Source organism: Vigna umbellata, chromosome 1 (genome assembly GCF_029865625.1).
Source record: "Vigna umbellata cultivar VRB3 chromosome 1, Vumbellata_1.0, whole genome shotgun sequence".
Lineage (NCBI taxonomy): Eukaryota > Viridiplantae > Streptophyta > Magnoliopsida > Fabales > Fabaceae > Vigna > Vigna umbellata.
This window is the reverse complement of record NC_142165.1, coordinates 45004622-45020562: the sequence shown is the minus strand read 5'-3', so window position 1 is coordinate 45020562 and position 15941 is coordinate 45004622. Positions and strand designations below refer to the sequence as shown.

Below are 15941 nucleotides of genomic sequence, written 5' to 3'. Positions count from 1 at the left end.
TGTGATTATATTGAAAGTATGTGAGTGTATGAGACATGTTTGGTGATTGAAAGTATGTGGTTTTAAAAGTATGGTTGATGGACGTAATTCCATGGATCTCAAAGGAGGTTACATGGTGGTGCCTTATGTTATTGGACGTAATTCCATGGATCTCAAAGGGAGGTTACATGGTGGTGCCCTATGTTATTGGACGTAATTTCATGATCTTTAAGGAGAAGATTCATGGTGGTGCCCTTAGTGTTTAGAATGATTTGCATGGTAGCTCAGTCTTGGGGGTTTTCCTGACGCTCCAATGGTCTTTCATTCTCAAGTAGAGAGGATTGATCCATGTGGTGAGGAGTAGCAAGAGGTCCTAGTCTTGGGTGCTTCCAGTATGGCCCAAGGTGAGTGATAACGGACTAATCTTGTGAGTGTGGTAGGATGAAATTCATTGGCAATGGCTTTGCAAAGCAGTAAAGGCCACCACGAGTGCATGACCCGCCATAGCTCGGAAATCATTCTAAGTCCGGACGAGTCAAGTTCAAGTGCAACAAGTTATGTTGGTGTAGTCTAGTATATCTATCTTTAATTGCATATTGTGTGTGATTGTTATAACATTATTTTTGTATACCTAGCTCACCCTTGCTTTTGTTTTGTGTTTTGCTTGTGTGTGCTTTTCTTTTGCAACGATCATCCACTTGGATGTGAGCAGAGGTGGATGAGGTGTCTCTGCAGTAGACTTTGGAGGGAGATGATGTTGCAGTTTAGTCTAGTTAGGACTCTTAATTGTTCCTTATCATTTTGAAATACTCTATCGTGTTTAAGTTTTAAATTATGACTTCTTTTGAAATAACTATAACCTTAATACTTTATTTATCGTCTTATTTTAACTGTTCTCTTATATTAAAAATGTAAACTGCTATATTACATATTTATATATAATCTGAAACGTTACAATAATCATTGCCGGTATCTTCTAAGAATTTTTTGTTCATTTTTGAAGTGCTTTTGTCGATGATTTTCGTAAGAATTATATTCAGAAAGGATTAAAAATGTCCACTATTTTAAAAATATTAAGTTTATCTTTAAATTCATAAAGGATTAAAGAACTTATAAAAAATGATTGTATATAAAAACAATGAATTGTAAAAATTATTTTACTTTTTTATTATCTTAAAGGGTTATAAAATCAATAAAATACATTGTCCACGTGCTTCTGAGTTCAACGACTATGCGTTCATGAAAATTGCAACATTTACATGATAAATAAGTTAAGTATAGTAACAATGAATAATTAATTTATTCTTGAATGATAGAAGATATATTTGCTTACCTAATTTCAACCTCTTTCTATTTCAACTCAAACAATAATTACTATACATTGCAAACAAATTGATTAATTATAACATATCAATTAAACTGCATTTGCGCATAATATATAATATTTTTATCATGACACCAAGATATTTGACAACAAAAAGTACCAGAGAAAGGAAACACACACGAAAGTATCCAACCTTTTCTTGAAGTTTTCAACTTACTTTTAACAGTAATACCTGATATGATCACTGACACTCCAATTTTGGTGACAGAAAAACAAAAAACAAAAGTTGCATTCATGTTATGCTGTGTTGCCACACCCTTTTCTATCAAAGCAGGCATATTATGTTTGATATCTCAATCAATAATTTAATGGCAATCAAAGAACAAATTCATGAGATTGAAAACTTGTGGGGAAAAATTGTAATTTAATTTTGCCACTTTTACCAAATTGGAAGCCACAAGTTACTGCTCCCAAACACATTATTTTAGGACTTCCTAATTCATGAACATTTTAAAAGGAACCCTATCATTCCTTCTCCTTAAGACCATCCAAAAAGAGCAAGAATTATTTGAACAATATTGCCACTGATAACGGCCTTCAATAATTTTTCCTTCTCAGGTGTGTATGGGGGGTACCTTATGGATGAATCTGCATCAAAACTTCTATAGAGAACTGACTTCCTATGACTGAAACTATCAAAAGAGAATTTTCCATGGTAACAACCCATTCCACTCTCTTCAACTCCTCCAAAAGGCAAACCACGAGTTGCAACCTGCAACCATACACAAGTGTCTACATATTAACACATTTTAGAACATTTGTCTATTATGAGAGTGATTTTTTTTTCTTTTGAGTTTTATCTTGAAATTCTTGGAATATAAGAGGTGATTCTCTGATGCATTTATATTGGGTTAGTCTCAAGTAGCATGTTCTCCATTTCTATTTCTTTTCCATCTTTTCTACTTCTTTAGACTACAATTTTATTTTACTTGTTCTAATGCTTTTATACTCTCACCATTAACTCTTTATAATTAGTGCATGTGATTCTTATGTTTTTATTATTTTGTTGTTTCATTTTGTCTTCTTGTGTTATTTGAATCTATGAATCAATGCTTGACATAAGCCACTTCATGTTTTAAGACAAAAATGAGATTCAACTCTGACCTAGCAAAAATATTGAAACTTAGTATAGCTTCTTATGAATGTTCATCCTCTATCATAAATATAACTGTATAGCTAAAACTTAATAGTTCGTACTCCAAAAAAAACACTTCAACTTTGACATTTATTTTTAAGATTTATATTCCTCTGAAGATATTAAAGGATTATTTGTTCCAGAATGATAAAATCAATGGCTTTCCTCACTCATTGATTCAAGCAACTTATATCAGCCAACCATCAGAAATTCTCTCAAACTAAGTTCAATAACTTTATGTATGCCAATGAAAGATGTCAAATAAAGAGACGGAACTTTTCTTTTTGCTTCTGTATATAAAATTATGAAAAGAAATATTATGCTAGCAAATGACAATTTTTCATGTGTGAATTTTAGGAAGAGGATAACTACATGGATGACAGCGTCATTGATGAGTATCCCTCCTGACGATATCTTATCCACATAATCCTTCTTCAGCTGCTCATTGTTTGTGAAGAGATATGCAGCAAGAGGTTTTGGCCTTGATTTGATTATACTGTAGCAATCTTCTATGTTGTCTACCTGCAAAAATATAATTATAATAATTCTATGCTAAGTACAAAGAAACATTTTAAAAGAGTTGGAATCAAACAATGGTCACTATCAACTAGAAAAGGAAAACAAAAAAATGTCATAAATGAGATGGAACATGTTTTCACTGCATCAAGAATAATTACCAAGAACCATGAACCATGATCCTTGTCAACATGTCTAAAACTGTACTTTTTCATAGTGAACTATTACTCACTGTGATGATTGGCAATATTGGCCCAAATATCTCCTCCTGCATTACCAAAGCATCTTCAGGAACACCTAATATGATAGTTGGGGAAATTTTTCTGCAATATAAAGGAAGAAACTGATGTTATGATATCTTATAAGTAATATTCCAATCATAAAATTAAAAAAGGAATGCAACTCACAATTTCTTCTCATCCCTCTGACCTCCTAAAACAATTTTGTCAGATACCTTATCCTCATCCAAGAGTTTCACAAGCCGCGCAAACTGGTTAGAAGACACAATCCGTGACATGTCTTTTGATTCCAATGGATCTTTACCAAAAAATTGTTCCAATTCTTCTTTTAAGGCACTTATCTGTTGAGTGAGAATTCATCAAGAGTAATATATTTTAATAGTGCACAGCATTTTGTATTTTTGAGGCAACCTTACCAGCTTTGGAGCAAACTCTTTTCTTGTGATGACATAATCAACAGCAATGCATGCTTGCCCACTGTTGCATGCCCACTTGCCAGCTATTATCCTCCTAGCAGTAACCTGAAAATTCAATGATTGCTATAAATGAAAATATGTTACTCGATGGGTAAATCAGGAGATCCTTCAAAGATGTTACTTGTAAGTTGACATCTGATTCAACAACAGCAGGGCACTTTCCTCCAAGTTCTAGAATCACTGGTGTAAGATGCTTTGCAGCCGCAGCCAGGACAATCCGACCCACTCTAGCACTACCTGCAAAAAACGGGTTGATTATGCATGGAACCTTATAAATGAGCTACATACATTTGACTTGTTAATTATAGAACGAAAATTTCAACTGTGTTAACTCAAATTTCTGGACACAACTTATAATAAGTGTTAATAGGATCAGACATTTATATGAAACAGCTTTAATCAGATTCAAATTTCAGGCATCTTAAAATGAATCTATTTGCTGTAGGATATGGATAAATACCAGAAGACAAGTTACCTGTATAAAGTATCTTATCCCATTTCTGCTCCAGGAGTGCAGTTGTTTCAGGAACAGCTCCTTCAACAACTCTGATGGCAGAGTTGTCTAAATATTGTTCGACCAAATTTGCAAGAAGTGATGATGTTGCTGGAGCAATTTCTGATGGTTTAAGGACCACTGCATTACCCGCAGAAATGGCTCCAATAACCGGATCCATTGATAACACTGAATATAGGAAGTAAAAACAAATTAATGGAAAAAAAAGGACATACAAAAGAAGCTAAGTCAACAAATTAGAGTAAGCATCATCCTCCAAAAAAAAGTATATGAATACATTGATGAATACCGGAAGACTGTGGTGATATTGAGAAGAATGAACAAGTATCACAGACTGGGCTCTAATTTATTGAAAATTTAAGCAAGTGGCCAGAAACGTTGGCCAAATTCACATACAAAGAACAGAGAGAATTTTAGAGCTTGATATAACTGGTGAAATTTGAATTTTGACAGAAAGAAAAGTGTGCGAAAGTTTTGTATTTACAGTAACACATCCCAAAGAAGTCCTCCATGATGACGAAAACGATTGAGACGAAGAAAATTTGTTCTTCACTATAACCAAACATTGTATAGATATGTGAATAGAATGAAAAGGGAACATTTACATACAGAAAGGAAAGTTCCATGTTGAGATAACCAACACAACCCCCAGCGGTTCTGGCACAATCTCTGCTGATGATGGAAATGTCGTGATTGAAGTACTCACCTAAAAAGTAAAAGAAATTTGGTTGTTAATTAAGAAAACTATGTTGGAACTTATTGCTCGTCTTGCAATTTACCCTCTCAGGCTTCATCCATTGTTTCAGCTCCTTAAGTGCTTCACTGCATGAGGATTTTGCCTGGGAAACCTGCAGAAACACTTACATCAAATCTGATGTGACCATGACGATAGTGAGGCTGACAAGACTACCGGACAAATGGAAACAGTAAATGGCATCATGACAAAAGGGAATCGAGAAAAAGCAAATGTAAAGAATGTCATAAACTAATGCATAACAGAAGCAGGAAATTGAAGACCTCAGATATAAATGCTTCAAGTTGAGGTTTAGCAAGATCCTTATATAGAGCTTCAGTAATTTCCTTTTCTTTCTCTTTTAACATCTTAATAATGGCCTCCAACTGGGAAACCCTCCATTCATAACTCTTTGTCCTGCCTGAATCAAAGCACTTTCTGAGATCTCTAACAAGCAAATTAGCCTTCTCTCCATCAAATATCTGCTTCTCTTCTAATTCTGGCAATACTGATAGAGTTGCAGAACATCTTCACAAGATAAACCATATATATACATGCAACCAAACCACATAAAAAGAACATCATAATTGAGCAAATACAATTAGAACACCTCATGACCAAAAAAGGTGGAGGGCAAGAGAGGGCTTACAAGATTGAAGAGAAAACAAAAGAACGGGAGTGGAAATGAACTTGCTTGGGGAAGCACTTTCTGGTTATATGGCCTCCAAAGGCTCTTGAACTAACTGGGTCACTGTTAATTATAAGAACTAGGATAAGAAGCCCACCAATTACGATGAAAATTGCAGTTTTTTTTCCAACTTAAATTCAGCAATTCTATGATTATTTTGGGTGATTATACTTCCCATCAAGTTGCATTGACCATCTTGTTTTCATATCACAAAATAAATAAAAATCACATGAACAATCACCGCCTTAATGAATACAAAAGGTGGAAGAAAATAAAACACGCACCTAACAGCAAGGAACGGCCCAAGGCAGAGGCTTTTCATGGTAGGACAAGAAGCAGATAAATCTTTGGTAGTGATGTCCAAAACTAAAATTTCAAAATCTGCATTAACTTGCATTTACATGTATATAAGCATAACCAGAGTGAGTTCTCAGCCATGGAAAAGTTCGAAGATAATGTGGCACACAATTAATGACTAGGTACTGATCATGTCTAACTTGACAAAGACATGGCCAAAATCCAAAATTGAAAGAAACGTTTTAGTTTGGCAGTGAGAAAAATTAAAAAAAAAAAAAAACAATCTTGCGTAGAGAAGTAATGTTTGGTAATGGAATGGGTTGGATTTTATGTGGTACAGAACCCACATGGATCTCTTGAATCCTAACCGTTCCATGCAGCATGCATCATTCATCATTCATCATGCATCTGTCACTGAATCAAAGCCAGTAAAATGAGTAAAGATGGATCAAGGGTGACACATACCTTCATACAAATTCAAATGTGTTTACTGTGCTAGTTGAAGACGAAAGGTCAGAATCACGACACATGACACTGCCTTTGTACATGTGCACCTTTTTCACGCAATGGACCCGTATCTGCCCACACCGCACCATTAAAATGGGGCCACACTATAATTTTGATGTTTTTTAATCATTAATTAGGCATTAATCTTTATATTTAAGATAAATTAATTTTTATCCCTAAAAAAACCATTACTTTATCCCTCGCATTTCAAAAACACATTTTTAGCTTTGTGATTATGTCATACCATTAATATTTAGGATTTAGCTATTTCAAGAAATTTATGATAAAATTAAATATATATTTAATCGTGTTATTGCTAATTACTATAACTATTAACTCAGGTATCAGTCTATTTTTTTTTAATTACGTTTTTTCTTTGACTTTGTTTGATAGTATCTTCAGTACTTTATATCAAAGACAAAGATACGTTTCTTGTGAATTTTATTTGGTTTTAGAAAAATAAAAATAAAATAAAAAATCCAAGAAATTATTCTCTTTTCAATTTGATGACCAAAGTGGTTTGAGTGATTCTTCTTGCACCTCACGCACTTCGTCCTGCACCTCCAAAATATAATTTAATTCCAAATATAGCCTTTGCACAGTCAAAATTGATTTTTAAAAGGGTTAAATATGTTTTTAGTCCCTAAACTATTGACCGTTTCTGGTTTTCGTCCCTCTTCCAAAGTAAGGTACAATTTAATCCTCAATCTTTAAAAAAACGTTCGTTTTAGTCGAAAAAACGAACGTTTTGAGGACTAAAACGAGGACTAAAAACAAAATTTTGAGGACTAAAACAAACGTTTTTCTAAAGAATGAGGACCAAATTGTACCTTACTTTGGAAGAGGGACGAAAACCAGAAACGGCCAATAGTTTAGGGACTAAAAACATATTTAACCCTTTTTAAAAAGTTTGACTAAAACTTTAACTCTTCCCTGTCGCATTTCAAACTCAAACCCTACACCCATTTCCAAATCACCCCTCCCTCTTTTTCTCTCTGTCTTCCTCCCCCATTCTTCTCTCCCCTGTATCCTCTACCACCACTGTATTTTGTCTCCGCCCTCCCTCTTGTGCAAGCGTTCGTCCTTCGTGCCAAGACTCTGCTTTCGTCCCTTTTGCGTTCGTCCTTGCCACGTTTTGCGTTCGTCCTGTCGTGGCCTCACAGATCTCTGGCGTCCAGGTTAGTACCATTGCATCTACTTTGTTTTGTTTGCTGTCATATGCATGTGCATGTGTGCCTGGGTGCCTGGGTGTTCGCTTCGTGCGTCGGTTCGGTTCGTTCGTTTACCGGAGAGCTTAAACGCCGTTGGAGTTGCGGTCAGAGACGTCCGCAGTTGGAAGTGCGGAAATGTGCAAATAGAACCGCATTTCGATCCGTCAGATTTCAAAGTGCGGTTTATGAATTTTTTTATTAGGTTTATGAATTTTTTTATTAGGTTTTTAAATTTTTTTATTAAGTTAGTATATATTTATTTTATTAGGTTAGTATAATAAATTTAATTTTTTATATTAGTTGTTAAATAAAATGTTTTGTTTTAATATATTTTGAATTATTTTCTTTTTTTTGTTAAATTTTCTTGAATTTGTTATTTTTCAACATATTATTATTTTCGTACTATATTATTTATTATGTATTTAATTTTATTTAAGTTTTTTAATTTTTTATGAAATTGTTTATTGAATTAAATAATAATTATTATCTGTAATGTTAAATATTATTTTGGATTTATTTGTAATAAAAAATAATAACATAATACAAAAAACATAAAAAAAAAGCATTACAGGAATATAACACAAAAAACATTAAATAAAAAAAGCATGCATGAAATAAAACAAAAAAAATTAAACAAAAAAAGCATGCATGAAATAAAAAAAAAATTAAAAATACATATGACAAACCGCACTTCAAAGTGCGGCCTAAGAAATAAAAAGCGCACTTTGAAGTGCGGCCACTGCTTTCCGCACCTCGAAGTGCGGCTACGAGATTCCGCCAAACGTACCTGTCTTCTTCTTCTCGCCGAACAATGTCACAGCAGATCTCCAAATCTCCCAACACACCCAGCACTACCACCCAAGAATGATAACCACCAACTCAATACACAGTAAAGGAGTGAAGAAAAATAACAATGCTTGACTTGCTATAGTGAAAACGAAGAACAGGACGCACCTGAGGGTTTATACCCAAAAGATATTTTTGTGGTTGGCAGTTAGGAAAATGGTTGGTGGTTAACAAAAATAAATTCATTAATTAAGTTTTGACTTTTTTGTTAAATAAAGGGCAAAGAAGTAAAATTGGGAGTGCAGGACGAAGTGGGTGAGGTACAGGGAGAATCACTCAAGTGGTTTTTACACAAATTCTGAAGTTTTTTTTATTATATGAAATATAGTTGAATAGATTTGTAAAGTTCAGTCTGCTTTTCTACCTTCCACTTATGTTTCTCAAGATTAAAGTATTAATGGACAAAATGGCTCCCTATTCAATCAAGTCATTCATATGATATTTGGAGAGTTCCATTGGATAAAGAAGATTATATATATCCAATAACTCCTAAATCTACTATTTCAACATTTATCCTAAACAGTTATATTATTATTATAATTATTTATTAATGTAAAGTGAAGTGGTTCTCCACTACTATCGATAACACCTAGCCCAGCTCCAATCCCAACCTTGTTATCAGATACATAGATTCCTATTTCTCCACACTGCTGTAAAGTTTGTGTAGGGCATCAAACACTATCATCCATAAAAAAATCAACTAATTCAGAATGCTGACTTAGTTTGAGCAGTTTTCTCCCACTAATTATAAAGGGAAAGGAAGAAACAATGGTACGGAAAGGTGTTGAATTAGTCTAACTTTTACAGGTCTTTCGGATAATGAGGTCAAGAATTACTTTTTCACATTTTTTTTAATTTTTTTTATGGTAGCGTAATTGTTAAAGGTAATTCGACGTTAAAGTCGATTTATAATATATAAATAGATCAAACTTTATTTGATTTTATGAGGTTAAATTAAGCTTAAAGTTCATTTCTTAACATGGTATCAGAGTCAGATTATAGTTTATCCTAACAATAATTGTTGTTGTTTGTTGTGCATATTGTTTCACCCGTTATCGGATTGTTATTGGACCACCCATTAATATCTAGTCTCACAAAATGTATAAATTAGAAATAAAATCAACTTATAATATATAATAAATGGATGTAAACCTCACTTTACAAACATATCTTTACCATATTAAATTAGACTTAATCTACTTTTTAACATACAGTTAATGAATCTAATTGATTATGACATTAAAATTTTAATTTCGTAATAAATGGAAAGTACGTTGACTAGACACAATAGGATTTTGGATTTTCAGCTTAATCTTTTGTGTTATCTTCTTTAAAATCTTCAATATATTAATTTTAATGTTTTAAGATATATTAAAAAAAAATCATATATCACATCATATCAGTATATTTTGAAGGCAGGTTCGGCAGAGACAACATAAAAAACTCAACAGATAATTTGGATTCTGAGACCCGAGAATACCATCCTTAGATTTTGGAAATGTACCATAAGCAGTTAACGTCTTGATGATTGATCACATGCGTGAATTGCAGAAAGGAAACATTAATTTCTGCCTCAGTTTTTGTATCAGCCAGGTACTATTTTGTTCACCATGTTAAATCCTTTTTCAAGTATATGGATAACTTACTTTTTGAAAAGATGGAGATTGCATGTTGTATTCAAATAAACCCCTCTTCTTCCACATTATTTTAATTTTTTGTTTCTCTAACTAATTTGTTAAGAATTTTGATTGGTCATTTAAATATATAAAAATGGTGTTGGAATGAGCTTGTTAATGGAAGTAACCAAAAATACAGTATCATGTGCAAGCAACCAAAATTGTTGACACATCGAAAATAGGCATTGAATCAGAATAATGTAAAAAGTGGAACTGATAAGAATTTAGACATAAATGCAGATCCAAAGGGAAGCGTTATTTGATCATTCATTCATTGACATCTTCAAGTCCAGAACTGCATATGGGATGACTTTTACTCTGCCACAATCAAGAAAGAAAGACAACATATATACTGAAATATCAGTGCAGCACATAAAACTCATACAGTAAACAAGGACATATTCTCATTATATTCATGAAAAAGTGCACATGTTCATCCACATCCTCTACGTGAGCATTGAGAAATCTAGCTTGCAAACAACGTAATTGTTATTTTACACTGAACAGATATGCGAATCTATAGACTTACAAGTCGTATCATAATGAATATATTCAAAATCTCAAAATTCAAGATGGCAAGGAATGAAGAAGAGATGGGAAGGAAGTGAAGTTTTTTTTTTGTTGGAGAGGGACAAAAGACTTAACAGAGATCTAAACAGTACTAAGGGATCATGTTGTATGTGCACCATGGGCTCTTGAAGCCCATATTCCGAACACAAGAAACCAGAAAACGAACAAGATTGCCCAATAACGTGCAGGTCCATACTTGATTCTGGTAAGCACAAACTGCAATAACAAGTATACAAAATAAACCAGTCAGACTCTAACACCAGGATTTCAAATAAAAAAAGCGCAGTTATGAATATGCCACTGAGATCAAGCATGTATTGTATTTTTAAGCACAAGAAGAGAGTACAACCATAAATACTAGTCAATTAAGGGAGAGAACCTCAAGGCTTTTTAAAGTACTTCATAAAGTACTTTATCCTACTCAATGTGAGGTAGTCCTTTCCGTGGCCAACCCTCTCAACAAGAGTACTAATTGTTGGGACAAAAGATAAGAGGATAATCCAATCCAAAATTTGGAAATTATGCATTCATCTATTCAAAGATCTTTGATAATTGAGAACTTAATCAGTCAGGATCTTCATTTATGTTTCAATTGTTTTTAAAAGCATTGCTATATTTATTTTGGAACAAGGCCACATGTATCTTCCTAAAAGACAATCCCAATCGAGTAGGATAAAAACATAGTCAAGTGTGAATCCATCCAAACATAACAAAATCTGAATAAAACTTTTTCGGTAAAATACAAGGAGAGCAAAAGGAAGGGACAGAGTACTTACAAAGCGGAAGAAAACCACAACTGCTAAAGCACAAACCCCTCCAAGTAAGATATGAAGACCACTTTTAGCAGTTTTCTGGACAACAAACATAGGCTGTATTATCCATATACTTCTAACCAAATCAATAGGGAATAAGAAATATATAGACACACATAGAACACAAGGAAGTGTAACAAAAGGAAAAGAAGCCAATAAAGTTGTTTGATCACTTTATCCATTCAAAATGGTTCCTCTCTCGATGTAACCAAGAATCGACAACGAAAACAAATTTTAGAGACCAAAGCACCCTGAAAAATACAAGCATTACATTGAACCACACAAACTGAAGACCAGCAAAAAGGGCCCTCATAAAATTATAGTCTCAATATATTTGCTGGTCTTTATAGTTAAGAAACTACAAGTGACATACTCTATACTTAACCATAAAAAAATGTTCAAGCCTGCATACACTCAGTGCTGTGTAATGCTAAAAACAGTTGTCCAAAAGGAATATATCCACCTTGCTACGCAAAGACAAGTGACATACTTCTTTCTTAGATGTGCACACATCAAGTCTTATAGTAACAACCATAAAAAGGAACACACTTCACAGTATACACCACATTGATAAATGACCATTCAATTTTAATAATTAACAACCTCTTTCTATCATAAATGAGATTCTCAAACATAATTCTAAAGGGTGTGTTTAGATGGAGGGTAAGATTGAGTAAACCTAACCGTTGTGAGGGAGTTTATTGATTCGGGGAGGAAAATAAAGAATTATCATAAAGGAAAGGTTACTTGACCTTCATTCTTTTTCCCTCATTTCCCCTTTTATTTTCCTTTGTATCAACTGCTCCCTTATCCTCCCAACTCCCAAATACAACCCAAAAATATTCAAAACTGCCCCATACAACAGACCAAACTAAACTACTGTGAAGCAGAGAGCAGACCACAGAACTTTTCATCATGCATCTCAATCGCCCAGCTTCAAACCTATATATTACACATGACCATATGACCTTTTCCTTTGCCAGTCTTAAATGGAGGCATAAAACCCATATAGGTGATCATTATACAGAATACCAGGCTAAATTTCAATTCAGTGGTCAAACTAAAGAACATTAGCAATTTTCTGTCCCATATAATTCCCATCATTCTTGCCAGTTATAATCCAGCTATTGATTTTCCACAATGTATTTTTTACTAAAAAAGATTGGTATTGAATAAGGATGAAAGCAGCTTATGTAAAAGTATATAGCACTTGGTCTAGCTGATGAAGAAGCACATGAGAAAAGGGTGGCCCTACAGATTATGTAGAGCAATTAATTGTTAGCGAGCCAAACTATTATATTTGCTTCATGTACGAGTAACTCATTAAACCTTCCTCGATGTATGCATCACTATCACAACCTCTTCAAAGTTTAAGCCTACAATTTTGTAAATTCACAAGTTAAAGAGTAAACCAAAAGTAGCTGTATACAATCAAGGTATTTGATCCATGTACAGGGCAAAGAAAAGGCAATAATGTACCATGTTAAAAAGTGGACTTTAGGCCTAACTCAATCCCACAAAATCAGTTTGTAAGGTGAAATTTGCACCCACTTATATATTATAAATTAACCTTATCTTTAGTCGATGTGAGACTTCCAACAGATAATTTTACATACCTTTCCAACACGAGGGGCTATAAGCCACGCAAGGGTGATGGTAAGCAGTCCCGTAGCAAGCAGGATACCTGTACCCTCCACGGCCCATTTAGTTGCAGTATTTTGTACAGGGACAGCATCTTCAGTAACAATACTCAAAGGCTGCTCAGAAGCAACCTGTGAGACTGTGTCCACATTGCTAACGTTGTTATTGGTACTGCTATTATGAGGACAAAACCACAGTGCAATCTCAATTAGCCGTTGCCTCCGAATAGCAGCCACTGCATCAGGGTCCACACCAGCATTTGCACGAGCTTGTGCTGGACCAGGATCACCACTAGCGGTTCTTTCCCTCAATACTTCATACTCCTTCAAAGCACCAACAACTTTATTGAAGTCAGAAACTCTGATATTATTTGCTATATGTCCACATATTTCACAAATTGTAGATCCATGGTTGACAAACCACTTGAGTGCACAAGCATAATGTACTAAAGCAAGATCGTTTTTACAAGAACATCCAAGTTCAACTAGTTTATCTTGATGAGACAAACCGAGTTCCAAATCGCTTTTACATATGAAAACCTCCCCATCAGGGCTTACAAATTCCACCATCCCTGTATTTTTTTCAATGTTTCTGTTAAGAGACATATTTCTGGGAATTCCATTGCCATCACACCCTACTTCCCCCTTGCTTTTATACAATTCTGAACCTGGGGTGATGCCCAAAAATTCTAGCGCCGCATCTGCCCTTTTATCAGATTCAGTACATTGGCACACACGACAAGTTTCCAAGCCTTCCTTGTCCAGACTAATTCGAGCATGAGACTCTAAATCCCCATTCTCAACACTCGAGGAACCATCGTCACTAACTTCTTCCTTTGTCCTTGCTGAATCATTTTCTCTGCCCATCTGATCAGTCTTCAGACTCAGACACAAAATTCACCTTTCAGATTATTAGACCATTCTTCTACTTCAATAAGATTAACTTAATTGAGTACACAAACCCTTCTTCTGCACCGAGAATCATCGTCAAGAAAAAAACTAGCATTCCAACACACAAAAACAACAACCATTCGCAGAAAACATGGTTTGACTTCAATTTTAAACCAGATGCCTCAGCAGAAAACAATGGAACGAGAGTGGACTAAATATTATCCAGAAGAATTCAGAAAATTCAATGCCGCAGATGCAGTTCTTCTGTAACCTGAAACAAGTATATGTATGTTAATTGCAATTCAGTGTCATAATCTCTAGTTGAATTATAAAAAATAAACAAATAAACAAAACATGAAGAGTGAAGCAGTCTAAAATTCCAAGGGAAATTCAAAATTCAATATTTATGTACCCCAGAGGCTGGATTTTGTCATTGAGCGAATATTGTAGAATAAATCTGAAGAATAGACTAAAATTAGCATACAACTGAGAATGTGATAATGGGGCGGCGGAGGAGGCACCCACAATTGAAAGAAGCAAAATTCAGAAAACCCAATTGTTTGATTTTATAAGGGCAACAGTGAAATCTCTTACAAATAATATAAATTTGAAAAAAATTTGGAAGATTCAGATGACAGCAGTGAAGAATAACTTACCCAGAGAGAACTGATTTGAGTTGTTTGCGTTAAAGGGTCTTGTCTTGGGTGTTGTGAGTTTCATTCACTCACTTCTCACTTATTGCTACTACACTTCTCTTCAATTATCTTCTTATTTATGTATCTTTTGCTCGCATCGTTTCTTTCTTTCTTTCTCTTTCACAAAACAGTTCAATAATACATTTTCACCGTTTTCCGCTCTGACACTGCATACATACAAACATACATACATACCAATTGCGTCTACCCACTCTTCTCCATTTTTAGCCTTTTCCTTACCGAACATCAATACCATCACGCATCTATATAATAAAAGCACTTTTTTTATTTCTATTTTGGTGTGTTACCATTTTTTCCTTGTTTTCCTCAAATCTTCTTCCTTAACATTAATGTTTTTTTCTATCTTACATCAATCATTTTAGTATTTTGCTTTTCCTTTTTTTTTCCTACAGTAATTATTAGAATTGTTGTGAGAACGATTTATTTAATGAGAATTTCTACTTTGATTTTCACCTTTATCATTCAGTCAGTTCAGTGAGGTTGAAATGCTGCCAACATTTCTAATCTTTGGCTTAACGAATTATTGGAAGGTACATAGGAAAAAAACACTAATGGGAAATTTAAACAATATGAAAGAAGTTACATATTTTAACTCTTAGTTTAAGGATTTTAATATGATATAATTTAGTCATTATTCTTTGGAATTTTTAAATAAAAGGTCATTTTTGTTTATTCCATAATAAAAAATTACTTGTATACATTTAAGTCTTTTTCTTCAAAATAACTTCTCATTTTAGTTAAACTTTACTTGCTTTGAAAACTTTAAACAAATTGTACTTTTTTCTTAAAGGGATTATTTATACTATTATATAAAAATGATATACTGGTTTTATAAATATTTTTTGTGTCGTTAGACAATTTTACTTTTTATTTTTTTGATGAAGTATATAATTACACAATCTTTCTAACCAAAAATAATTATTTAATTTCTTAACTAAAAAACTGTATAACTCCTTAATTATTAAAAATTTGACTTTCTATTTCAAGATATTAAAATATGCTTTATTCCTTAAAATCTATACAAACATTTTGACTTTTAAACATGGTTCGTCGTTGTAAACCAGATTTTTAATGGACTTTTTCATTTGTTTTTTATAGTTTAATGTCATTA

At 33.6% G+C, this 15941-nt stretch overlaps 2 protein-coding genes across 5 annotated transcripts; both read right to left on the bottom strand.

The window, feature by feature from the left end:
• Window positions 1-1488: 1488 nt before the first annotated feature.
• On the bottom strand, window positions 1489-6445 carry LOC124834421 (aldehyde dehydrogenase family 3 member H1-like). Of its 2 annotated transcripts, XM_088103330.1 has the most exons (13): window positions 6427-6445; window positions 5949-6045; window positions 5626-5727; window positions 5261-5504; window positions 5023-5091; window positions 4853-4949; window positions 4205-4411; window positions 3851-3966; window positions 3670-3774; window positions 3422-3594; window positions 3247-3337; window positions 2871-3020; window positions 1489-2075 (listed from the first exon to the last, which is right to left on the bottom strand). In XM_088103330.1, the coding sequence occupies exons 2-13, from the start codon at window positions 5984-5986 to the stop codon at window positions 1842-1844; spliced, it is 1626 nt and encodes a 541-aa protein (XP_087959456.1). In that variant the 5' UTR covers window positions 5987-6045; window positions 6427-6445; the 3' UTR covers window positions 1489-1841. The 2 variants fall into 2 exon arrangements, with proteins under 2 accessions (XP_087959456.1, XP_047165059.2); XM_047309103.2 differs by lacking the exon at window positions 6427-6445 and having other exon boundaries at window positions 5949-6273.
• A 4138-nt stretch (window positions 6446-10583) lies between these two features.
• On the bottom strand, window positions 10584-15055 carry LOC124834418 (RING/FYVE/PHD zinc finger superfamily protein). Of its 3 annotated transcripts, XM_047309099.2 has the most exons (5): window positions 14771-15053; window positions 14527-14571; window positions 13200-14385; window positions 11548-11622; window positions 10584-10987 (listed from the first exon to the last, which is right to left on the bottom strand). In XM_047309099.2, exons 3-5 carry the CDS (start codon window positions 14088-14090, stop codon window positions 10871-10873), a joined length of 1083 nt encoding a protein of 360 aa, XP_047165055.1. In that variant the 5' UTR covers window positions 14091-14385; window positions 14527-14571; window positions 14771-15053; the 3' UTR covers window positions 10584-10870. The 3 variants fall into 3 exon arrangements, with proteins under 3 accessions (XP_047165055.1, XP_047165054.1, XP_047165056.1); XM_047309098.2 differs by lacking the exon at window positions 14527-14571; XM_047309100.2 differs by lacking the exons at window positions 10584-10987; window positions 11548-11622; window positions 14527-14571 and adding an exon at window positions 11629-12959 and having other exon boundaries at window positions 14771-15055.
• Between the last annotated feature and the right edge of the window lie 886 nt (window positions 15056-15941).

What these genes read in the sequence shown, in the direction of transcription:
- LOC124834421 (XM_047309103.2), bottom strand. Translation starts at nt 6,061, where the DNA reads ATGCAAGTTAATGCAGATTTTGAAATTTTAGTTTTGGACATCACTACC. An exon ending in TTGAAGCATTTATATCTGAG is followed by an intron (nt 5,092 to 5,260) that starts GTCTTCAATTTC and finishes GTGTTTCTGCAG; the next exon opens with GTTTCCCAGGCAAAATCCTC. An exon ending in AAGAGTTTGCTCCAAAGCTG is followed by an intron (nt 3,595 to 3,669) that starts GTAAGGTTGCCT and finishes CTCACTCAACAG; the next exon opens with ATAAGTGCCTTAAAAGAAGA.
- LOC124834418 (XM_047309099.2), bottom strand. Translation starts at nt 14,090, where the DNA reads ATGGGCAGAGAAAATGATTCAGCAAGGACAAAGGAAGAAGTTAGTGAC. An exon ending in TAGCCCCTCGTGTTGGAAAG is followed by an intron (nt 11,623 to 13,199) that starts GTATGTAAAATT and finishes TTTGTTGTCCAG; the next exon opens with AAAACTGCTAAAAGTGGTCT. An exon ending in TTGTGGTTTTCTTCCGCTTT is followed by an intron (nt 10,988 to 11,547) that starts GTAAGTACTCTG and finishes TTGTTATTGCAG; the next exon opens with TTTGTGCTTACCAGAATCAA.